The 25002-nt window shown below is 43.5% G+C and overlaps 1 protein-coding gene across 3 annotated transcripts in view; it reads left to right on the forward strand.

Annotated features, from left to right (window-relative positions):
* mymk (myomaker, myoblast fusion factor) overlaps window positions 1–25002 on the forward strand; it is a 96663-nt gene that overhangs the window by 24482 nt on the left and 47179 nt on the right. For 2 of the 3 annotated variants that reach the window (XR_015760769.1, XR_015760770.1), the window contains exons 5-6: window positions 6068–6184; window positions 13941–14652. Coding sequence is in view for 1 of the 3 variants with exons in the window: in XM_043719750.2 (XP_043575685.1) it covers window positions 6068–6184; window positions 13941–14084 (261 nt within the window). In the remaining 2 variants the exon portion in view is untranslated. Of the gene's footprint in view, window positions 1–6067; window positions 6185–13940; window positions 15534–25002 lie in introns of those variants that run through there. The other variant, XM_043719750.2, reaches the window with a different exon arrangement.

A 25002-nucleotide genomic window follows, 5' to 3' on the forward strand; every position in this document is an offset into this window, starting at 1 on the left:
GGGGCCAGCAATCATTATTCTATTAGATTTAAAATAATTATGGAAAGGACAGACTAGATCTAAAAGTTGAAGTTCTAAATTGGAGAAAGGCCAATTTTGACGGTATTAGGCAAGAACTTTTGAAAGCTGATTGGAGGCAGATGTTCGCAGGTTAAGGGACGGCTGGAAAATGGGAAGCCTTCAGAAATGAGATAACGAGAATCCAGAGAAGTATATTCCTATCAGGGTGAAAGGAAAGGCTGGTAGATATAGGGAATGCTGGCTGACTAAAGAAATTGAGGGTTTGGTTAAGAGAAAGAAGGAAGCATATGTAAGGTATAGACAGGATAGATCGAGTGAATCCTCAGAAGAGTATAAAGGCAGTAGGAGTATACTTAAGAGGGAAATCAGGAGGGAAAAATGGGGACATGAGATAGCTTTGGCAAATAGAATTAAGGAGAATCCAAAGAGTTTTACAAATACATTAAGGACAAAAGGGCAACTAGGGAGAGAATAGACTTGTGGAATGTTTCAGAGAACACCTCTGGGACACCCGGACCAACCACCCCGTGGCTCAACACTTCAACTCCCCCTCCCACTCCACCAAGGACATGCAGGTCTTTGAACTCCTCCATCGCCAGACCATAGCAACACAACGGCTGGAGGAAGAGCGCCTCATCTTCCGCCTAGGAACCCTCCAACCACAAGGGATGAACTCAGATTTCTCCAGTTTCCTCATTTCCCCTCCCCCCACCTTGTCTCATTCCCAACCCTCGAACTCAGCACCACCTTCCTAACCTGCAATTTTCTTCCTGACCTCTCCGCTCCCACCCCCACTCCGGCCTATCACCCTCACCTTAACCTCCTTTCACCTACTACATTTCCAACACCCCTCCCCCAAGTCCCTCCTCCCTACCTTTTATCTTAGCCTGCTTGGCACACTTTCCTCATTCCTGAAGAAGGGCTCATGCCCGAAACGCCGATTCTCCTGCCCCTTGGATGCTGCCTGACCTGCTGCGCTTTTCCAGCAACACATTTTCAGCTCTTATCTCCAGCATCTGCAGTCCTCACTTTCTCCTAGAGAATAGGGCCCCTCAAAGATCAGCAAGGCAGCCTTTGTGTGGAGCCGCAGAAAATGGGGGACATACTAAATGAGCATTTTGCATCAGTATTTACTGTGGGAAAGGATATGGAAGATATAGACTGTAGGGAAATAGATGATGACATCTTGCAAAATGTCCAGATTACAGAGGAGAAAATGCTGGATGTCTTGAAACAGGTAAAGGTGGATAAATCCCCAGGACCTGATCAGGTATACCTTAGAACTGAGTGGGAAGGTGGAGAAGTGATTGCTGGGCCTCTTGCTGAGATATTTGTATCATCGATAGTCCCAGGTGAGGTGCCGAAAGACTGGAGGTTGGTAAACGTGGTGCCATTGTTCAAGAAGGGTGGTAAAGACAAGCCAGGGAATTATAGACCAGTGAGCCTGACCTCGGTGGTAGGCAAGTTGTTGGAGGGAATCCTGAGGGATAGGATGTACATGTATTTGGAAAGGCAAGGACTGATTCGGGATAGTCAACATGGCTTTGTGTGTGGGAAATCATGTCTCACAAACTTGATTGAGTTTTTTGAAGAAGTAACAAAGACGATTGATGAGGACAGAGCAGTGGATGTGATCTATATGGACTTCAGTAAGGCGTTCGACAAGGTTCCCCATGGGAGACTGGTTAGCAAGGTTAGATCTCATGGAATACAGGGAGAACTAGCCATTTGGATACAGAACTGGCTCAAAGGTAGAAGACAGAGGGTGGTGGTGGAGGGTTGTTTTTCAGACTGGAGGCCTGTGACCAGTGGAGTGCCACAAGGATCAGTGCTGGGCCCTCTACTTTTTGTCATTTACATAAATGATTTGGATGCGATCCTAAGAGGTACAGTTAGTAAGTTTGCAGATGACACCAAAATTGGAGGTGTCACGGACAGTGAAGAAGGTTACTTCAGATTACAACAGGATCTTGACCAGATGGGCCAATGGGCTGAGAAGTGGCAGATGGAGTTTAATTCAGATAAATGCAAGGTGCTGCATTTTGGGAAAGCAAATCTTAGCAGGACTTATACACTTAATAGTAAGGTCCAAGGGAGTGTTGCTAAACAAAGTGACCTTGGACTGCAGGTTCATAGTTCCTTGAAAGTGGAGTTGCAGGTAGATAGGATAGTGAAGAAGGCATTTGGTCTGCTTTCCTTTATTGGTCAGAGTATTGAGTACAGGAGTTGGGAGGTCATGTTGCAGCTGTACAGGACTTTGGTTAGGCCACTGTTGGAATATTGTGTGCAATTCTGGTCTCCTTCCTATCGGAAAGATGTTGTGAAACTTGAAAGGGTTCAAAAAAGATATACAAGGATGTTGCCAGGGTTGGAGAATTTGAGCTATAGGGAGAGGCAGAACAGGCTGGGGCTGTTTTCCCTGGTGCGTCGGAGGCTGAGGGATGACCTTATAGAGTTTTAAAACATTATGAAGGGCATGGATAGGGTAAACAGGCAAAATCTTTTCCCTGGGTTCGGGGAGTCCAGAACTGGAGGACATAGGTTTAGGGTGAGAGGAGAAAGATGTAAAAGGGACCTATGGGGCAACGTTTTCACACAGAAAGTGGTACGTGTATGGAATGAGCTGCCAGAGGAAGTGGTGGAGGCTAGTACAATTGCAACATTTAGGAGGCATTTGGATGGGTATATGAATAGGAAGGGTTTGGAGGGATATGGGCTGGGTGCTGGCAGGTGGACTAGATTGGTTTAGGATATCTGGTCGGCATGGTCGGGTTGGACCGAAGGGTCTGTTTCCATGCTGTACATCTCTATGACTGTATGAGTACTGTGTAGAATATTGCTTTCCTTATTTAATGAAGGATGTATATGTATTGGGGGAACCAGTTCAGAGATTATTCACTAGGTTAATACTTGGAATGGGCATGTTGTGTTTGGAGGATAGGTTAGGCAGGCTGTATCTGCTAAAATGTAGATGTGTAAAGAACCAACTGGATGAAACATATAAGATATTGAGGGACCTTGACTAATGTAAATGTAAAGAGGATGGTCCCTTTGGTTGGTTAGAGGGTCATTGTTAAAAATAACCGGTCAACTGTTTGTGACAAAGGTGAAGGAGTTTGTTTTTTCACACTGGGTCTTAAGTCTTTGGATCTTTGTTCCTCAAAAGCAAGTGGAAACAGAATCTTTGAATATTTTAAAGCAGAGGTAAATAGATTCTTGATTAAGAATGGCTTGTGAAAGATTGTGGGATGTGGAAGATAGGTAGGTAGGAATGTGGAGCAATGACATCATTCATGATCTTATTGAATGGTGGAACAGGCTCGAGGGGCTGAATGGTCCGCAGTTCCTAATTCATGTGTTTGTATGTTAGTGGCAAGTAACATTCATATCATGTCAATGCCAGGCAATGACTACCATCAACAACAGAGAATCATCCATCACCACTTGATGTTCAAAGGCATGACTGTCATTGAATTGCCCACTATCAACATCCTGGAGGTTATCATTGACCAGAAATTAAACTCCACCAGCCTTATATCCCACCGTGGTAGATGAATACAAATCTGGAATTGAGAGTTTAATGATGATCATGTTTTCGATTGTCGGAAAAAGCCATCTATTTCACTAATGTCCTTTAGGGAAGGAAACTGTCATTCTTATCTGGTCTGACCTACATGTGACTCCAGACCCACCGCAATGTTACTGACTCTTAAATGCCTTCTGAGAATTGGGATAGGCAATAAATGGTGGCCTAGCCTGTGACGCCACATCCTGTGATACTTTTTTTTTAAGTATATAAATTCGGTGAGTTTTGAGAAGATTTGTAGCTCAGGTTGAGGTTCTGGATGTAGGTTTGCTCCCAAAGAAACACAAACATATAAATAGAAAGCAGGAATCATGTACACTGCGTCGCCTGAGGCCCACTGAAGATGTTACCTAGTAAGGTGACGAAACGTCTGGAAATGAACCTCCCAGCTCAGCGAGCAAACCTACATCCGTATAAATTCGGTGATTACGAGAATAGGTCAGAAGATAGGAATTCTGTAGTGAGGAACTTATTTCCTATCTCTTGAATGCCTGTCCACTATCTAGAAAGCATAAGTCATAAATTGATGGGAACAGCTCCTCCTTGCTTGGATGAGTGCAGCTCCAACAACACTCAAGAAGCTTGATACCATCCAGAACAAACAGTCCACTGATTGTAAACACATCTAACACCTTCGATATTCACTCCTTCACCACCAACATAAGTAGCAGAAGTGTGTACCACCGCATTAACCCAACCAGGTTCTTTTGACAGCACCTTCCAAATGCACATCCTCTCCCACCTTGAAGGAGAAGGTCACCAGATGCTTGGAAAAGCAACCAGCTGCAAGTTTCCCTTCAAGTCACAACCCATGTTGATTTGAAACTATATTGCTGTTCCTTCCATGTTTCTGGGTCAAAAGCTTGGAGCTCCCTTCCTAACATTATTGTGCGTGCCTCTACAGCTTAAGGATTGCAGTATTTTAGGAGCTAGCCCACTACCATTGTCTCTAGGGTAATTAGGTAATAAATGCTTCCTTAGTTCATGATGTCTACATCCTGTAAACATAATTGAAACAATTAGCACAGATATACTTAAGGGGAATCTGGATAAGAATGGGGAAAAAGAGATTAGAGATTATGCTGACAGGGCTAGTTGAGGATGAATGGGAGGGAGCTCAAGTGGAAAATAAATGGCAATATAGCAGGGTTATACTGAATGTGTCACTCTTGCTCTATATTGTAGGTATATCTTACTTTCCTCACAGATGATCCTTAATTATTCTAGATTGCCGAGTGTGCTGTGATCACTGCCCTAGAAAGTATGGTCAATGAAATGCATATACTGGTTATGATGTGGGGTAAACCCTCCTGCTTATTTTAACCTAGCAACACAGAAAAGATTTATCCCATGTAGTAATCTGTGAAAATTCAATAGGCCAAGACCTAGTTAAAGTAAAAGTAACAACTTTATTTCTTAAAGTATAATTAAGAGATTAATTAACTAACAACTCTTTTCAACTCCTTTCTCTAACCTATCTTTTATCCTCCCTTCTATAATACTAGTCCAATAAAACTCTCGATTAAGATTTACAAAACAAAACTTCTTATCTCTTAGTGGGCAGCACGACGGCACAGTGGTTAGCACTGCTGCCTCACAGCACCAGAGACCTGGGTTCAATTCCCATCTCAGGCGACTCTATATGTGGAGTTTTCACATTCTCCCCGTGTCTGCGTGGGTTTCCTCCAGGTGCTCCGGTTTCTTCCCACAATCCAAAAATGTGCAGGTTAGGTGAATTGACCATGCTAACTTGCCCGTAGTGTTAGGTGAAGGGGTAAATGTAGGAGAGTGGGTCTGGGTGGGTTATGCTTCGGCGGGTGGGTGTGGACTTGTTGGGCTGAAGGGCCTGTTTCCACACTGTAAGTAATCTAATCTAAAAAAAGCCAGGCAGCTTTTTGTTCTTCTCTGTATTCCTCTCTTCTTCTTCTTGGGGATTCTACTTCACAGGTTACTGATCGATAAAGGTACCTTTAAGAGAGTTATTCTCTGGGCAGTTGCAGATGTTATTGGCTTGGCAGTTCTTCTCCCACCTGTTTAACTTTCCCTGGGCTTATATCCCCAAAGCATCGGATTGTGTCATTGGCTTTTAAGATTGTCAATATACTCAATTCAAACTTGATTGGAGGTGGGTAGTTTGGGATATGATTTAAGCTGATTAGCTGAATTCGAATTTGTTTTTTTTCCAGGCAACCAGCTAATCAAGTTGTTTGACCAAATGTCACATTATATCTTTTTTCAGAACACTTGGTGCTGTCAGGTAGTTTTTGCTAGCTTTTAACTCTCTGAAAGGTACAGTACACCCACATCTTCATAACATACTATATAGGACAAATTATATGTTCAAGTGTGAAATTAGGGAGACACCTTGTAATTAATTGTTCAATAGAAAGTTGTTGCCATAAGGGGTAATATTTAAGTATGAATAACGTTGCTGAATAACAACTGCTTTTAATTGGACAGGTGAAGAAGATGAAAGACCAAAAAGGCCTTTACCCTGATAAGAGCATCTACACACAACAGATTGGCCCTGGTTTCTGCTTTGGGGCACTTGCCTTGATGCTGCGATTCTTCTTTGAGGTATAGTTGTGTCATTCTTATTTGTATACTTGTTATCTTACGACAGTCAACAGTTGGAAATGCATCTTATCTCTTCATTCTGAAACGTTTCAGAAGTATCTTTTACTTACGTTACTTATGACATGGAGATGTCGGTGTTGGACTGGGAGGGACAAAGTTAAAAATCACACAACACCAGGTTATAGTTCAACAGCACTAGCTTCCTTCATCAGGTGGTTTGGAGGTTAAGGTCATGCTGACAGAATTTAGAGCCAAAGGAGCCCAGTGTCATGGAGATGTGATACAGTAAACAGTCTTAGATGAAAAACTTTCATCTTTTTTAATGAGGTATGCTGGTTTCTGTTCTTTGATATGTAAATCCCAGAAATTATTTTAAATTACATTCACAAGGTAGCTTAGCTTTTTAAGCAATAGGTGTGAAGTCTGTCTGTGTCCCAATGCTATGTCAGACTGACAAAACCCTCTGTGTAGTTTTATAGAGTTTTAAATGGATTCATGCAGTTTTTGAGCAAAATGAAATGTAATTCTGCAAAACCAAATTCACCCCATAAGTTTATATTAAGAGAGTGTGTGTGTGTGTTTCGTGCAGTGAGGTCACCTGTGGTGTGACATGAACCCAAGGTCCCGGTTGAGGCCGTTCTGCTGAGCCACTCTGCGTTTTTGCTTGTCCTGAAGTCCACCTTGGAGTTTGGTCACCCGAAGTCTGAGGCCTAATGATCTAATGTTCCAGACCGCTGAAGTGCTCCCTAACTGGGAGGAACACTCCTGTCCGGTGATTGTTATGTGTGTCCATTCATCTGTTGTCGTAGCAACTGTTCGGTTTCGCCAATGTACCATGTCTCAGGGCAGCCTTGCCTGCAGCATATCATAGGGATCCACAGAGGAGCAACCAAAGAAGGGGTCGACTTGGAGGCCGCTGCCCTGGGCTTGACATGAATGCTCAAACCGTCAAGAAATATGTGAATGCCGGATTCATCAGCCGCACCCACAAGGTAGAGCAAAACATCACCCGATCACAATGCAGTGTCATCCATGCTCTCAAAACCAATCGCAACATCGCCATGAAACCAGCAGAAAAAGGAGGAGCCATTGTCATTCAGAATAAAACAGATTACTGCAAGGAAGTGTACCAACAACTGAACAACCAGGAACAATGCAGGCAACTACCAGCCGATCTGACCAAAGAGCACATTCATGAACTAAAGCATTGATCAGGACTTTTGATCCAATCCTTCAGAGTTCCCTATGCGCTCTCATCCCACGTACTTTTCACGTAGGTGACTTGTATTGCTTTCCAAAGATACACAAACCAACACATCAGGACATCCCATTGTATCAGGCAATGAGACCTATGTGAGAACCTCTCAGGCTATGTCGAAGCCATTTGAAGCCCATTGTGCAGATGACCCCCAGCTTCTGCCACGACACTACAGATTTTTTACAGAAACCCAACACCCACGGACCAGTCGAACTGGGAACATTCCTCGTCACAATGGACGTGTCAGCACTCTATGTCAGCACTCTATATCATCATCCCCCATGATGACCGCATCAGGGCAACAGGCTCAGTACTCAATACCAACAACTGCCAATCTCTGAGCACTGTGCTACTACTCATCTGCTTCTTCCTCGACCACAATATTTTCACCTTTGACAACCAGTTCTTCATCCACACACAGAATGGCCATGGGGACCAAATTTGCACCCCAGTATGCCAACACCTTCATGCACAAGTTTGAACAAGACTTCTTTTCTGCACAGGACCTCCAACCATCACTATACACTAGATATATTGACAAAATTTTCTTCCTCTGGACCCATGGTGAGGAGTCACTGAAACAACTACACAGTGATATCAACGAGTTTCATCCCACCATCAGACTTACCGTGGACTACTCTTTAGTATCTGTCTCTCTCTTGGACATATGCATCACTATGCAAGGATAGCCAACTCAGCACCTCACTGTACCGCAAACCTATGGATAACCTTACTTGCTACACTTTTCTAGCTTCCACCCGAAACACATTAAAACAGCCATCCCCCATGGACAAGCCCTCCGCATACACAGGATCTGTTTGGATGAGGAGGAATGTAATGGATACTTGAAAGTGCTCAAAAATGCCCCCATTAGAACAGGGTACAATGCTCAACTCATCGACCGCCAGTTTCGATGTGCCACAGCGAGAAACCGTAATGACTTTCTCAGGAGACAGACACACAGGCTGCAACAGACAGACAGTGTACCCTTCGTTGTCCAGTACTTCCCGGGAGCCGAACGACTACGCCATGTTCTTCACAGCCTGCAACACATTATTGATGAGGATGAGCATCATGCCAAGACCTTCTCCACGCCTTCACTTCTCACCTTTAAACAACCACCAAACCTTAATCAGATCATGATTCGTAGCAAACTGCCCAGCCATCAGGACAACACTGTACAACCCTGCCACAGCAGCCACTACAAGACGTGTCAGAGTATCGACATGAGTAACACCATTACACACGGGGACACCACCCACCATGTACACGGCAGGGGCTCATGTGACTCAGTCAATGTTGTCTATCTCATATACTGCAGGCAAGGATGCCCTGAGGCATGGTACGTTGGTGAGACCGATCAGACGCTACGATAACGGATGATTGGACACCGCACAACACTCACCGAGCAGGAATGTCCCCTCTCAGAGACATTCGGCCTCGGACCTTCAGGTGACCATCCTCCAAGGCGGGCTTCAGGACAAGCAAAAATGCAGAGTGGCTGAGCAGAAGCTGATAGCCAAGTTTGGTACCTATGGGAATGACCTCAACCGGGACCTTGGATTCATGTCACACTGCAGGTGACCCCACTGCATGATACACTCTCACTCACCTCTTGTGGTAGCAAGGGAAAGTGCCGGGAGTGGAGGGTGGCTTGTTGGGATCGTGGACCTAACGAAGGTGTCGTGGAGAGAGTGGTCTCTGCGGAACGCAGACAGGTGTGGGGAGGGAAATATATCTTTGGTGGTGGGTCTGATTTTAGGTGGCGGAAATGGCGGATGATGATGCATTTAATCCGGAGGTTGGTGGGGTGAAGATGAGGACCAAGAGGGTTCTGTCCATGTTGCAATTGAAGGGGTGGGGTTTAAAGGTGGAAATGCGGGAAGTGGAGGAGATGCATTGGAGGACATTGTTGACTACGTGGGAGGGGGAATTTCGCTCCTTGAAGTAGGAGGCCATCTGGGATGTTGTGGGGTGGAATTGGTCTTCCTGGGAGCAGATGCGGCGGAGAGGGAGGAATTGGGAGTACCCTCCACTCTCGGCACCTTCCTTTGCTACCGTAAGAGATGTAAAACCTGTGTCTACATCTCCCCCCTCACCTCCATCCAAGGCCCCAAATGATCCTTCTGCATCCAGCAGAGATTTTCCTGCACCTCCAAACACCTTATCTAATGTATGTGTTGTTCTCGATGTGGTCTCCTCTACACGGGGGAGACAGGACGCCGACTTTCAGAACGTTTCAGAGAACATCTGTGGGACACAGGCAGTAAACAACCCCACCACCCTGTGGCTGAACACTTCAACTCCCCCTCCCACTTTGCCAAGAATGTGCAAGTCCTGGGCCTCTTCACCGCCAAATTCCAGTCCCCCCCGACGCCTGGAGGAAGAACACCTCATCTTCCGCCTTGGGACCCTCCAACCACAGGGGATCAATGTCAATCTCATCAGTTTCCTCAACTCCCCTCCCTCCACCTTATCCCAGATCCAACCCTCTAACTTGGCACTGCCCTCTTGAACTGTCCTACCTGTCTATCTTCCTTCCCACCTATCCGCTCCACCCTCCACTCCGACCTATCACCATCAGACCCCCATCTTCATCTACGTATTGTATTCCCAACAATCTAACCACCCCCAGCCCCACCCCCCTCCCCCCCCTCCCAATTATCTGTCAGTTCCCATGGCCCCCCACATTCCTGATGAAAAGCTTAGGCTTGAAACATCGACTCTTCTGCTCTTCGGATTCTGCCCGACCAACTGTGTTTTTCCAGCACCACATTTTTTTCTCACAGAATAGACAATCAATATAAATAGAAACTGCTGGAGAAACTCAGTATCTGTTGGAGAAAACATAATTAATGTTTTGAGTCTGGTGACTCTTCCATAAGAAATGTCAGTCGCTGGGAAAAACTGGTATTTATGCTGAAGCCGAACTGGGGCTGTGAAGTGGGTGGGGCAGGGTGGTGGGGAGAGCAGATAGGTGGAAGCAGAGCCCAGAAAGAGAGATATGAAAGGGGTAGGTAAACAAGGAGTTACTGGATAACCGGTTAGGACAGAAGAAAAGCTGAATAAGAATGAGAAAATGGATTAGTTGTGCTGAATGCAACCGATATAATGTGATAATGGGCCTAGGAATGGGTGAATATGCTAAAAGTAACCCATGTCATAACAGTGTGTGGGGTGTGTTAAAAAAATGAAAGGATGGAATCAGGCACTAAAATTATTGAACTGCAGATACCTTAAGAGGAAAATGAGATGTAGTTCTTCAAGCTTGTGATAAGAGTTGCTGAAGTACTGCAGTGAGCCGGAGACAAGAAATGTTGTTGGAGAAATATGATGTTAAAGTGGCAAGCAACTGAAAGCTCAGGGTCATTTTTGCAGACAGGTGTTCTGAAAGTGTCACCTAGTCTGCATTTCATCTCCTCAATATTAGTTGCCAGTGTTTTGAAATCTGGGTTGTAGTTTGAGACTGCCAGTCATATACAGTCCATGAAGTAGCTATCTATGAGGTGGTGCAATACTTGGATTTAATTATCAACATTTAGGAGAATATGCAGTTTCTGGAAGTGGAAATCATGCACTGGTATGACCTACAAGCCATGAGGGAATGTGAGCAGCCGGTGAGATCAAATGTCAGAGATTCTGTAAGCAACTTGTCAATCATGATCTGTGTGTTTGAGACAACTCACTGGAAGAGGAGGCTCCACAAACATCTCCATCCTTAATGATGGAGAAGCCTTGCAGTGCAAGAGGCAAGGCTAAAGCATTTGCAACCATTTTCCATGATCAGTATGAATGAATGATCCCGCTCAGCCTCCTCCTGAGATCCCCAGCAGCACAAATGTTAGTATTCATGCTACCAGATTCACTCTACATTTTGTAAAGAAACTGTTGAGGACCATGAATACTGCAAATACTGTGGGCCCTGACAACATTCTCACATTAGCACTGAAGACTTGTACTCCAGAACTAACTGCACCTCCAGCCAAGCTGTTCCATCTGACAATGTCAAAAATTGTCCAAGTATGTGCTGTAACCAAAAAGCAGGGCACATCCAAACCAGCCTATTACTACCCCATCAGTCGACACTCAATCATCAAAGTGACAAGTAACATTTGTGGCCAGGAAATGACCACCTTCAACAAGAGAGAATCTAGCCATCACCACTTGATGTTTCATGGCATTACCATCATTGAAATGCCCAATATCAAATTGTTGGGGCTATAATTGACCATGAACTGAACCAGCCACATAAATGCTGTGCCTCCATGGACAGGTCAGAGGGTAGGAATTTTATCGTGAGTAACTCAACTCCTGTCTCATTGATACCTGCCCACCATCTACAAAGGGAAAAGTCAGGAGAGTGATGGAATACTTTCCACCTACCTGAATGGGTTCAGTTCTAACAACACAAAAAATATGCAGCACAAAATGGCAACTCATTCACCACCTTCAACATTCGCTACCTTCACCACCAACACACAATGGCATCTCTGTGTGCCGTTTGAAAGATACTCTGCAGTAATTTACCAAGATCCTTTCAATAGCACCTTCTGTCACCAAAAGGACAGGGGCATATAATAACTCTTGAAGCCTGACTGAAAAGGAACATTATTTATTGTTGAACATCAAAACAGAGCCATTTCTCATGGCATAGATAGGCTAGTCCCAGCCCAGTTCTGCAGCCCCATGTTCAGAGATGTTAATACATATCTTTGCAGCACGTGGGACTTGAACCTGGGCCTCCTGATCCAGGAGTGATGACAGTACCACTGCACTGCAAGATGGCCCCTAATGTTTTTGTGCTGCTGACACAGAAACATGTCTGGACAAGGGTGGCCCCGAATTTCTACTAGTATGCTGACACCCTGGAACACATTTCTTTTGAATACTTATGTATTTTTCTGCTTTACCAACTCTAGTTCTGGTTCAGTGCATTTCTTTTAGCTTCTTTGAAGGAGAAGTTCCTTTCAATGTTCTTACTTTTTAGGGCAAAATAGTGTACTTTATTTTTCTTTTTTCCACCCCAGATCATCCATGGAAACTATGTTTCTGTTTTTTTTTAACCTATTTTTCTTTGAATCTGAATTATAAAGGGCTCAGGTGATGACTTCCAGCTGGGCAGGCCATTGCCTGTTACTAAGGGAACTCAAACTCAATGAGCTCCATGAGGAGATTAATTAGAGACTCCCCTTGGGGCCTGTAAGGATTATCACATCCCATCAACTCCAAATCTGAGAGGTCCCCTTCACTCCTGTGATGATGGGGTCTCTTGTGTCACTTTGCTCATCGTCCCATTTCTGGCTTTCCAAGTTTGGTTGGGGAGCATCTAATAAATAGGTGAACGTCTTTTACATGAAGCTTGTTGAAGACCCATTGTAGGAGTGCATCCTTGGTGGCAACCTCTTGCTGAGCTTCCACCAACTCTGTCTTCATCTCTAACTCTGAGACCTCGTAGTCCTCAAGACCGGTTCTCAAGTTTTTAGTGGACAGAGTTTTTTTTAACTGCAAGTTGATGCAATTGGACATTCTGCCCCGTTGTCATAATGGTATGATAATATCTCATAAGAGAAGGCTTTACAGGTTACAATGAGTGGTCTCAGGAAGTAGTAATAGGCTAACACATTTGTTGACAGTAATTGTTGTTTGATGTTTGCAAAGGCTTTGCCTTGTCGCATTTATCATAACGATTTCTGATCTTTTTAGCAGTTCATGTAGGCGTGCCAGCAGGGTCGTCAGGTTCAGTATGAATTTCCCATGGTAATTTATGAGACCTGTAAGAGACTTCAACTCCATTATGTTCCTTGGAGTTGCTGCCCTTTTTATGGCCTTCATCTTCTCTTCAACAAAGTGTGATCTTGTTAATCTTATATCCAAGGTATGTTACCTTGTTTATCTGGAACATACATTTATCCCTTTTAGTCTGACAACATTTGCAGAAAAATGTTGCAAAACATCCTCCACACTCTGCAAATGTGCCTTTGCAGTAGCTCCTAAGATTAAAACATTATCAAATAGAATGCCATTCTGGGCAACTTTTGGAGGACGTTCTCCATCACCCTTTCAACGAGGACAAGCCGAAGACACCCCAAAAGGCAAGCAAGTGTAATCGTACTATCCGTTGTGACAGTTTAAAGGGATGTACATCTGGACATCATCTCAAGCTCCAGGAGGTCAGGTTGGCTAATATTCAATTTGTAAAATATGTTGTCCCCAGCCACTTTCGCACACAAGTATTCTGTGCATGGCACAGGGTATCTGTCTAAGCAAGAAGCTCTGTTGACCGTCATTTTGTAATCCCATAGTAACCTTGGGTATATCCCATTTGATGGACCAAAAGATTTCCTTCTCTGTTGTATCATGATTCTGTGAAATACAATGTTAATAAATACATGTTATTGTTGATACATTGAGCAAAATGAACTATTCAGTAACGATTTACATGTAAAATTGAGAAATAAGCATGTGGTAATTTATGCAAGTTTTTTTTTCTGTTTATAGGATTGGGATTACAGTTATGTACACAGCTTCTACCACTGCAGTCTGGCAGCCTCCTTTATCTTACTTCTCCCAAAGATCAACCCTCAAGCAGGAAATGGAGGAAATCCAGTAAAATTAAGTTGTTGCACACTCTGCTGTGTCTGAAAGAGATGATGGCTTTGACTGTTAATCCAGAAACTCAGCTAATGTTCTGGAGATCTGTGTTCAAATCCCGCCTTGGCAGATGGCAGAATTTGAATTCAATAATAAAAAAAAATTAAGAATCTGCTGACCACGAAACCATTATTGATTGTCAGAAAAACCCATCTGGCACACTGATGTCCTTCAGGGAAGGAAATCTACTATCTTCATCTGGTCTTCCTTATGTGTGACTTCAGACCCACAGCAATGTGGTTGACTCAACTGCCCTCTGAAATAGCCCAGCAAGCCACTCAGTTGTATTAATCGCTACAAAGTCTCAACAAAGAAATTAAACTGGACAAACCACCTGGCATCGATCTAGCCACCATAAAAGACAACAGCAGCAGCATGTAAGCTGCAGCAGTTCAAGAAGGCAGCTCACCACCACCTTCTCAAGGGCAGCTAGGAATAAACAAAAAGAGACTGAACCTGTCTTTGATCCTAGCCGTATATTTCTACATTGCATCCATGAAACAATCGTTCCTTATGCCATGATACTGTAAGTGCACTGCATAATATGAAAAAAGAAGGGGTGAGTATCATATCTCCAATCAGATTTGATAGGTTCAGAAATTGGTGAGTCTACTACTGATACAGGCATTCCACGCCTCTACTACTCTCTGAGTAAAGAAACTACCTCTGACAGCTGTCCTATATCTATCACCCCTCAATTTAAAGCTATGCCTCCTCATGCAAGCCATCAACAGCTGAGGAAAAAGGTTCGCACTGTCCACCCTATCTAACCCTCTGATTATCTTATATGTCTCAATTAAGATACGTCTCAACTTTCTTCTCTCCAACGAAAACAGTCTCAAGTCCCTCAGCCTTTCCTCATAAGATCTTCCCTCCATACCACCTAACATCCTAATAAATCTCCTCTCAACCCTTTGCAAAGCTTCCACGTCCTTCCTATAATGCGGTGATCAGAACTGTACGCAACACTCCAAGTGTGGATGCGCCAGAGTTTTGTACAGCTGCAACTGCAGTCCTCATGGTTCCGAAACTCAATCCCTCTACTTATAAAAGCTAACATACCATATGTCTTCTTAACAACCCTATCAAACTGGGTGGCAACTTTCAGGGATCTATGTACATGGACATCAAGATCCCTCTGCTCATCTACATTGCCAAGAATCTTACCAGTAGCCCAGTACTCTGCATTCCTGTTGCTCCTTCCAAAGTGAATCACCTCAAACTTTTCAATATTAAATTCTATTTGTCGCCTTTCAGCCCAGCACTGTAACCTACAGCATCCTTCTGCACTATCCACAACTCTTCTGCACCATCCACGACTCTACCGACCTTAGTGTGATCCACTAATTTACTAACCAATCCTTCTACGTCCTCATCCAGGTCATTTTTAAAAATGACAAACAGCAGTGGACCCAAAACATCCTCGAGATATACCACTAGCAACTGAACTCCAGGATGAACATTTCCCATAAACCACCACCCTCTGTCTTCTTTCAGCTGGCCAATTTCTGATCCAGTTTTGAGAAGACTTGTAGCTCAGATTGAGGTTCCGGATGTAGGTTTGCTCGCTGAGCTGGAAGGTTCATTTTCAGATGTTTCTTCACCATACTAGGTAACATCTTCAGTGAGCCTCCAAATGAAGCACTGGTGGTGTAGCCTGCTTTCTACTTATATGTTTGAGTTTCCTTGGGTTGGCGATGTCATTTCCTGTTCTTTTTGTCTGGGGGTGGTAGATGGGATCCAAGTCAATGTGTTTGTTGAACGAATTCCGGTTAGAATGCTATGCTTCTAGGAATTCTCTGCATGTCTCTGTTTGGCTTGTCCTAGGATGGATGTGTTGTCCCAGTCGAAGTGGTGTCCTTCTCATCTGTATGTAAGGATACTATTGAGAGTGGATCATGTCGTTTTGTGGCTAGTTGATGTTCATGTATCCTAGTGGCTAGTTTTCTGCCTATTTGTCCAATGTAGCCTTTGTTACAGTTCTTGCAAGGTATTTTGTAGATGACATTAGTTTTGCTTGTTGTATGTATAGGGTCTTTTAAGTTCATTAGCTGCTGTTTCAGTGTGTTGATGGGTTTGTGGGCTACCATGGTAACAAGGGGTCTGAGTAGTCTGACAGTCATTTCCAAGATGTCATTGATTAGCGAGCAAACCTACATCCAGAATTTCTGATTCAAACCGTTAAATCACCCTCCATCCCGTACGTCTGTATTTTGTGCAATAGCCTACCATGGGGAATCTTATCAAACACCTTATGGAAATATATATATACCACATCAACTGCTTTACCCTCATCCATCTGTTTGGTCATCTCAAAGAACTCAATCAGGTTTGTGGGCGGCACGGTGGCACAGTGGTTAGCACTGCTGCCTCACAGCGCCAGAGACCCGGGTTCAATTCCCGCCTCAGGCGACTGACTGTGTGGAGTTTGCACGTTCTCCCCGTGTCTCCGTGGGTTTCCTCCGGGTGCTCCGGTTTCCTCCCACAGTCTAAAAGATGTGCAGGTCAGGTGAATTGGCCATGCTAAATTGCCCGTAGTGTTAGGTAAGGGGTAAATGTAGGGGTATGGGTGGGTTGCGCTTCGGCGGGGCGGTGTGGACTTGTTGGGCCGAAGGGCCTGTTTCCACACTGTAAGTAATCTAATCTAACCTACCCTTCACAAATCTGTGTTGACTATCCCTAATCAATTTATTTCTTTTTAGGTAATTATAAATCCTATCTCTTATAGCCTTTTCCAACACTTTACCCACAACTAAAGTAAGGTTCACTGGTCTATAATTACCAGAATTGTCACTACTCCCCTTCTTGAACAAGGGAACAACATTTGCTATCCTCCAGTCTTCTGGCACTATTCCTGTAGACAATGATGACATAAAGATCAAAGCCAAAGGCTCTGCAATCTCCTCCTGGCTTCCCAGAGAATCATAGGATAAATCCATGATTTGGAGATGCCGGCGTTGGACTGGGGTGTACAAAATCAAAAATCACACAACACCAGGTTATAGTCTAACAGGTTTAATTGGAAGCACACTAGCTTTCGGAGCTTCGCTTCTTCATCAGGTAAACCTGTTGGACTATAACCTGGTGTTGAAGGATAAATCCAGCCAGACTCAGGGGACTTATCTATTTTTACCTTTTCCAGAATTGCTAACACCTCCTCCTTGTGAACCTTAATCCCATCTAGTCTAGTAGCCTGTATCTCAGTATTCTTCTCGCCAACATTATCTTCTTCTAGTGTGAATACTGAACATTGTTGTGGTTCTGTTCGCCGAGCTGGGAATTTGTGTTGCAGACATTTCGTCCCCTGTCTAGGTGACATCCTCAGTGCTTGGGAGCCTCCTGTGAAGCGCTTCTGTGATCTTTCCTCCGACATTTGTAGTGGTTTGAATCTGCCACTTCCGGTTGTCAGTTCCAGCTGTCCATTGCAGTGGTCGGTATATTGGATCCAGATCAATGTGCTTATTGATTGAATCTGTGGATGAGTGCCATGCCTCTAGGAATTCCCTGGCTGTTCTCTGTTTGGCTTGTCCTATAATAGTAGTGTTGTCCCAGTTGAACCACTACAAATGATAGGAAAGATCACAGAAGCGCTTCACAGGAGGCTCCCAAGCACTGAGGATGTCACCTAGACAGGGGACGAAACGTCTGCAACACAAATTCCCAGCTCGGCGAACAAAACCACAACAACCAGCACCCGAGCTACAAATCTTCTCCCAAACTTTGAATACTGAACATTGTATTTTTCTAGTGTGAATACTGATAAATTGTATGAAGCAAAACACAGCTGCTGGTTGAACGTGTTATTCAAATAAATGATAATTAAAGAAAAGCTAAGGCATGTTTAAAAATGGATGAGAGTTTCAGCTGAGTGCTTGATATTTTTAAAAATTTTAATGTTAAATTTTATTTTATCTTTTGCTGGCTCATTTAAAATCAGTCAGTAAGGAAGAGTAATTTTTTTTAATATATAAGGGCTTTTTCAGCTTAATGTCATTGAGAGCATTCAAGAGACAGAGTGTGATAGTAGATTTAGAGAGGTGGTTACACAGCAGGATCGGGCAGGTAGATGGGTGACTGTCAGGAAAAGTAAGCACGCAGTTAAAAGGTCTCCCTTGGCTATGTTTCTCTCAAACAGATATTCCATTTTGGATACTGCTGAAGGGGATAGTCTGTCAGAGCAAAATAGAAGTGACGGTCAGATCTTGGGCAGTAAGAATGAACCTTATGTTAAGTGGAATTTGTCAAGATTTTTAAAAATAAATGTTATAGGGGACTCTTCTGTCAGAAGCACAGACAGGAAATTCCGTGGCTGTGAGTATGAATCTAGAATAGTATGTTGCCTTCCTGGTGCTAGGGTTAAGTATGTCTCAAAATAGTTGAAGCATATTGTCAAAGGGTAGAGTGAGAAGCTGGAAATTGCTATACACATTGATAGGAACAAATTGTTAGGGAAAGAGTTAAGGCTTTGCAGAGTGAATATGAGAGGTTATGTAGAAGGTGAAAAAGCAGAACCACAAAGGTAGTCATCTCTGGCTTACTCCTGGTGTCATATTCTAATGAGAATCTAAATAAAATTGCAACTAAATCAATGGCTGAAGAGATGGTGTAACGTACAAAAGGGATGGGTTTCACCTATACTGGAAAGGGACCATTATCGTGGTGGGATGATTTGCTAATTAGAGTCATAGAGATGTACAGCATGGAAATACACGCTTCGGTCCAACCTGACCATGCCGACCAGATATCCCAACCCAATCTAGTCCCACCTTCCAGCACCTGGCCCATATCCCTCCAAACCCTTCCTATTCATAAACCCATCCAAATGCGTCTTAAATGTTGCAATTGTACCAGCCTCCACCACATCCTCTGGCAGCTCATTCCATAGATGTACCACCCTCTGCGTGAAAACGTTGCCCCTTAGGTCTCTTTTATATCTTTCCCCTCTCACCCTAAACCTCTGCCCTCTAGTTCTGGACTCCCCGACCCCAGGGAAAAGACTTTGCCTATTTATCCTATCCATGCCCCTCATAATTTTGTAAACCTCTATAAAGTCACCCCTCAGCCTCCGATGCCCCAGCCTGTTCAGCCTCTCCCTATAGCTCAGATCCTCCAACCCTGGCAACATTCTTGTAAATCTTTTCTGAACCCTTTCAAGTTTCGCAACATCTTTCCGATAGGAAGGAGACTAGAATTGCACCCAATATTCCAACAGTGGCCTAACCAATGTCCTGTACAGCAGCAACATGACCTCCCAACTCCTGTACTCAATACTCTGACCAATAAAGGAAAGCATATCAAACGCCTTCTTCACTATCCTATCTACCTGCGACTCCACTTTCAAGGAGCTATGAACCTGCACTCCAAGGTCTCTTTGTTCAGCAACACTCCCTAGGACCTTATCATTAATTGTATAAGTCCTGCTAAGATTTGCTTTCCCAAAATGCAGCACCTCGCATTTATCTGAATTAAACTCCATCTGCCACTTCTCAGCCGATTGGCCCATCTGGTCCAGATCCTGTTGTAATCTGAGGTAACCCTCTTCAGTGTCCACTACACCTCCAATTTTGGTGTCATGTGCAAACTTACTAACTGTACCTCTTAGGATCGCATCCAAATCATTTATGTAAATGACAAAAAGTAGAGGGCCCAGCACTGATTCTTGAGGCACTCCACTGGTCACAGGCCTCCAGTCTGAAAAACAACCCTCCACCACCACCCTCTGTCTTCTACCTTTGAGCCAGTTCTGTATCCACATGGCTAGTTCTCCCTGTATTCCATGAGATCTAACCTTGCTAATCAGTCTCTCTTGTCGAATGCCTTACTGAAGTCCATATAGATCACATCTACTGCTCTGCCCTCATCAATCTTCTTTGTTACTTCTTCAAAAACTCAATCAAGTTTGTGAGACATCATTTCCCACGCACAAAGCCACGTTGACTATCCCTTATCAGTCCTTGCCTTTCCAAATACATGTACATCCTATCCCTCAGGATTCCCTCCAACAACTTGCCCACCAAGAGGTCAGTCTCACTGGTCTATAATTCCCTGGCTTGTCTTTACCACCCTTCTTAAACAGTGGCACCACGTTTGCCAACCTCCAGTCTTTCGGCACCTCACCTGTGACTATTGATGATACAAATATCTCAGCAAGAGGCCCAGCAATCATTTCTCTAGCTTCCCACAGAGTTCTTGGGTACACCTGATCAGATCCTGGGGATTTATCCACTTTTAACCGTTTCAAGACATCCAGCACTTCCTCCTCTGTAATCTGGACATTTTGTAAGATGTCACCATCTATTTCTCTACAGTCTATATCTTCCATATCCTTTTCCACAGTAAATAAATATGCAAAATATTCATTTAGTATCTCCCCCATTTTCTGTGGCTCCACACAATGGCCACCTTGCTGATCTCTGAGGGACCCTATTCTCTCCCTAGTTACCCTTCTGTCCTTAACATATTTGTAAAAACCCTTTGGATTCTCCTTAATTCTATTTGCCAAAGCTATCTCATGTCCCCGTTTTGCCCTCCTGATTTCCCTCTTAAGTATACTCCTACTTCCTTTATATTCTTCTCAGGATTCACTCGATCTATCCTGTCTATACCAGACATATGCTTCCTTCTTTTGCTTAACCAAACTCTCAATTTCTTTAGTCAGCCAGCATTCCCTATACCTTCCAGCCTTCCCTTTCACCCTGACAGGAACATACTTTCTCTGGATTCTTGGTATCTCATTTCTGAAGGCTTCCCATTTTCCAGCCGTCCCTTTACCTGCGAACATCTGCCTCCAATCAGCTTTCAAAAGTTCTTGCCTAATACCGTCAAAATTGGCCTTTCTCCAATTTAGAACTTCAACTTTTAGATCTGGTCTATCCTTTTCCATCACTATTTTAAAACGAATAGAATTATGGTCGCTGGCCCCAAAGTGCTCCCCCACTGACACTCAGTCACCTGCCCTGTCTTATTTCCCAAGAGTAGGTCAAGTTTTGCACCTTCTCTATAGGTACATCCACATACTGAATCAGAAAATTGTCTTGTACACACTTAACAAATTCCTCTCCATCTAAGCCCTTAACACTATGGCAGTCCCAGTCGATGTTTGGAAAGTTAAAATCCCCTACCATAACTACTCTATTATTCTTACAGATAGCTGAGATCTCCTTACAAGTTTGTTTCTCAATTTCCCTCTGACTATTGGGGGGTCTATAATACAATCCCAATAAAGTTATCATCCCTTTCTTATTTCTCAGTTCCACCCAAATAACTTCCCTGGATGTATTTCCGAGAATATCCTCCCTCAGCACAGCTGTAATGCTATCCCTTATCAAAAATGCCATTTCCCCTCCTCTCTTGCCTCCCTTTCTAATTTTCCTGTAGCATTTGTATCCTGGAACATTAAGCTGCCAGTCCTGCCCATCCCTGAGTCATGTTTCTGTAATTGCTATGATATCCCAGTTCCATGTTCCTAACCATGCCCTGAGTTTATCTGCCTTCCCTGTTAGGGCTCTTTCATTGAAATAAATGCAGTTTTATTTATTAGTCCTACCTTGTACCTGACTGTTTGACTCACTTCTGTTCTCAGCTGTACCCATCTCAGATCGATCTCTTTCCTCATTATCTCCCTGGGTCCCACCCCCCCACCTTACTCATTTAAATCCTCCCAAGCAGTTCTAGCAAATTTCCCTGCCAGTATATTAGTCCCCTTCCAATTTAGGTGCAATCTGTCCTTCTTGTACAGCTCACTTCTACCCCAAAAGAGATTCCAATGATCCAAAAATGTGAATCCTTCTCTCATACAGCAGCTCCTCAGCCATGCTTTCATCTGTTCTATCCTCCTATTCCTGCCCTCACTAGCTCATAGCACTGGGAGTACTCCAGATATTACTACCCTTATAACTCTCTGTAATCTACCTTCAGAGTCTCAAGCTTTTCCCTTCCAATGTCGTTGTTTCCAATGTGGACAATGACCTCCTACTGGCCCCTCTCCCCCGTGAGAACATTCTGCACCCTCTCTGTGACATCCTTGATCCTGGCACCAGAGAAACAGCACACCATTCTGCTTTTTCTCTGCTGGCCACAGAAATGTCTATCTGTACCTCTGACTACAGAATCCCCTAACACAATTGATCTCTTGGAAGCCAACATATCCCTCGTTGCATTAGAGCCAGTCTCACTACCAGAAACTTGGCTGTTTGTGCCACGTTCCCCTGAGAATCCATCACCCCCTACATTTTCCAAAACAGCGTACCTGTTTGAAATGGGTATATCCACAAAAGACTCCTGCCCTAGGTGCCGACCTCTCTCACCCTTCCTGGAGTTAACCCATCTATGTGACTGTATCTGAGACTTTCCCCCCTTCCGATAACTGCCATCCATCACATACTGTTGCTGTTGCAAATTCCTCATCGCTTCTATTTGTCTCTCCAACCGATTCACTCGATCTGATAAGATTCACATCCAACAGCATTTATGGCAGATATAATCCGCAGTAACCCTTAAACTCTCTTTAAACTCCCACATCTGACAAGAAGTACATATCACTGCAAAGGCCATTTTTGCTCCTTCACAATCTGCAGACCCAGAAAATAACACCATCTTATTCCTCTACAAACACTGCCCCAGGTTAAATTAATAGCTATGGCTTATATTTTAAGTTTAATCAAGAGACTTATCTCCAAAAACATATAATCAAGAAAGAATCCACTATACTCACTGCTGCAGCCTTTCTCTTGGACAAACTTAAAACAATTAACTTATCTGATACTGTGCTGTGAACTTCACCCAACAGTTCCTCCAAGATTAGTTGTGAATTTCACTGTTTGTTAATTTTCCCAGATGCACTCCGATGTCCAGCGATACACGAATAAAAATAAGCTGGTTGGACTATAACCTGGTGTTGTGCGATTTGAACGTTGTACACCTCAGTGTCACACCCAAATCTCAACAATGACCAAGCATTGAAACTAAGTGGGGGCTGGAAACAAGTCTAAATGTAAAGAGGCCCCAGTGGGATTTGAACTCATGACCTCTGGTTTACAAGACCAGTACTTCTATTTTGAGAGTGTTTAAACCAGTGGTGGTGGTTTGCAGGGTTGTGGGGTGCATGCCTAAATAGCAGTAAAAATAGAAAGAAAGCTCAGGATGCTTCCAAATCAGAAAAGAGCAAGTTAATTAGAAAGGCAGACAAGAGCAAATCAGGGAACAAGGTATCTCTGAAGAATTAAACTGCATTTCTTTCAATGCAAGGGGTCTTACAGATATGTCTGATGAACTCACATCATAGCTATTACAGAAAATTGGCTGAGGGAAGGACACAACTGGCAGTTCAATGTTCTGGGTTTTAGATGCTATAGGAAGGACAGAAAGGAAGTGGGAATGGCATTTTTGATTAAGGAAATTGATTAAGGAATTGATTGATTAAGGAATACTGTAATTAGAGAGCATATTTCTCAGGACCGTCCAGTGAAACTGTCAGAGAAATTACCCAAATGAACAGAGACCACACAAGCATGAAACGGGTGAAACTGGCAAGCTGTTTATTACAAGCGATATCGCTGGAAAAGAAATTGCCCCGGCTGACACAGAACTGACAGTCTGTACAGATAAATCAAGGGTTCTCTTCCTCGAGCAGTGGGCACAGGCAGTTTTATAGGAGTACAGTAATGTGGTGTGAATTAAAGTACAATCAAGATTGAAACATAATCAATAGTAGGACAATCAGCCATCCTGTAGCAGCAATCAGTCCATGATTGATTTAGGAGATTCCAATCCTCTGTGAGAGTAGGTGCTAATGTTTCTCATCCTGGCATCAATGGGTTTCCATTGTGGTTAATCCGCAAGTGAGGTAGCTTGTTGCCTTTCAGTCTGAGCATCCTTTGTATTGTTCCAGTATGTGTGAGGAGTGAAGCTGCCCTTTGGGCTTCGGGAGCAGTTAGGGTTACTGAGGTCTAGGAAGTCTATTGTCATGGTGTCTCAGGAAGTATATTCCCCAGTTTGGAAGTGGCTTGAGTCATCTCCTATTTGCTGTCTAGTGTCTTAGTTAGCCTGTTTGGTCAAGGCTGAGGCTCTCTGGGTAGTTTCTGTTGTGGCTTAAGCAGATATGGTTCCTTATGCTCTTTTTGGCAATGCCGGGGATGGATCTTCTCCCACAGAAACTATATGGATAGAAATTAGAAATAAGAGCTAACATCTTTTAAAAAGAACAGGGAGGGTGGAAAAAGAGGAGGGGGTGTAGCATTGCTAATTAGAGAGTGCATCACAGCTACAGAAACAAAGGTTGTCAGGGAAGGTTTGTCTACTGAGTCAGTATGGGTGGAAGTTAGGAACAGCAAGGGAGCAGCCACTTCATTGGGGGGTTTTCTACAGACCTCCTAATAGCAGTAGATAAATCGAAGTGCTCATAGGCTGACAGATTTTGGAAAAATGTAGATGTAGTAGGATTGTTGTTATGGCTAACTTCAACTTTCCCAATATTGACTGAAACCTCCTTAGTGCAGATGGTTAAAAATCACACAACACCAGGTTATAGTCCGACAGGTTTAATTGGAAGCACACTAGCTTTCGGAGCGACGCTCTTTCATCAGGTGATTGTAGAGGGCTCGATCGTAACACAGAATTTATAGCAAAAATTTGCAGTGTGATGTAACTGAAATTATACATTGAAAAATTGATTGCCTGTTAAGCCTTTCATCTGTTAGAATACAGTGATAGTTTCACTTCTTTCATGTGTAAATCACAAAACCCTTTTTTTTAAAGTTGCATTCTCGGGTTAGCTGTTAATAATGGTGATAGCTAGACAATATGTTGAAGGTGTTAGCCCCCTGTGTTCTCTGTCTATGACCTGATGTTTAGATTGATTCTAATCTAAAAAGTGAGATAACCAAGTTTTACATAAATTCATGCACTTTTT

The sequence above is a fragment of the Chiloscyllium plagiosum genome, unplaced genomic scaffold, assembly GCF_037043375.1.
Source record: "Chiloscyllium plagiosum isolate Xiang-an unplaced genomic scaffold, Cpla_swu_hap1 HiC_scaffold_21, whole genome shotgun sequence".
Classification (NCBI taxonomy): domain Eukaryota; kingdom Metazoa; phylum Chordata; class Chondrichthyes; order Orectolobiformes; family Hemiscylliidae; genus Chiloscyllium; species Chiloscyllium plagiosum.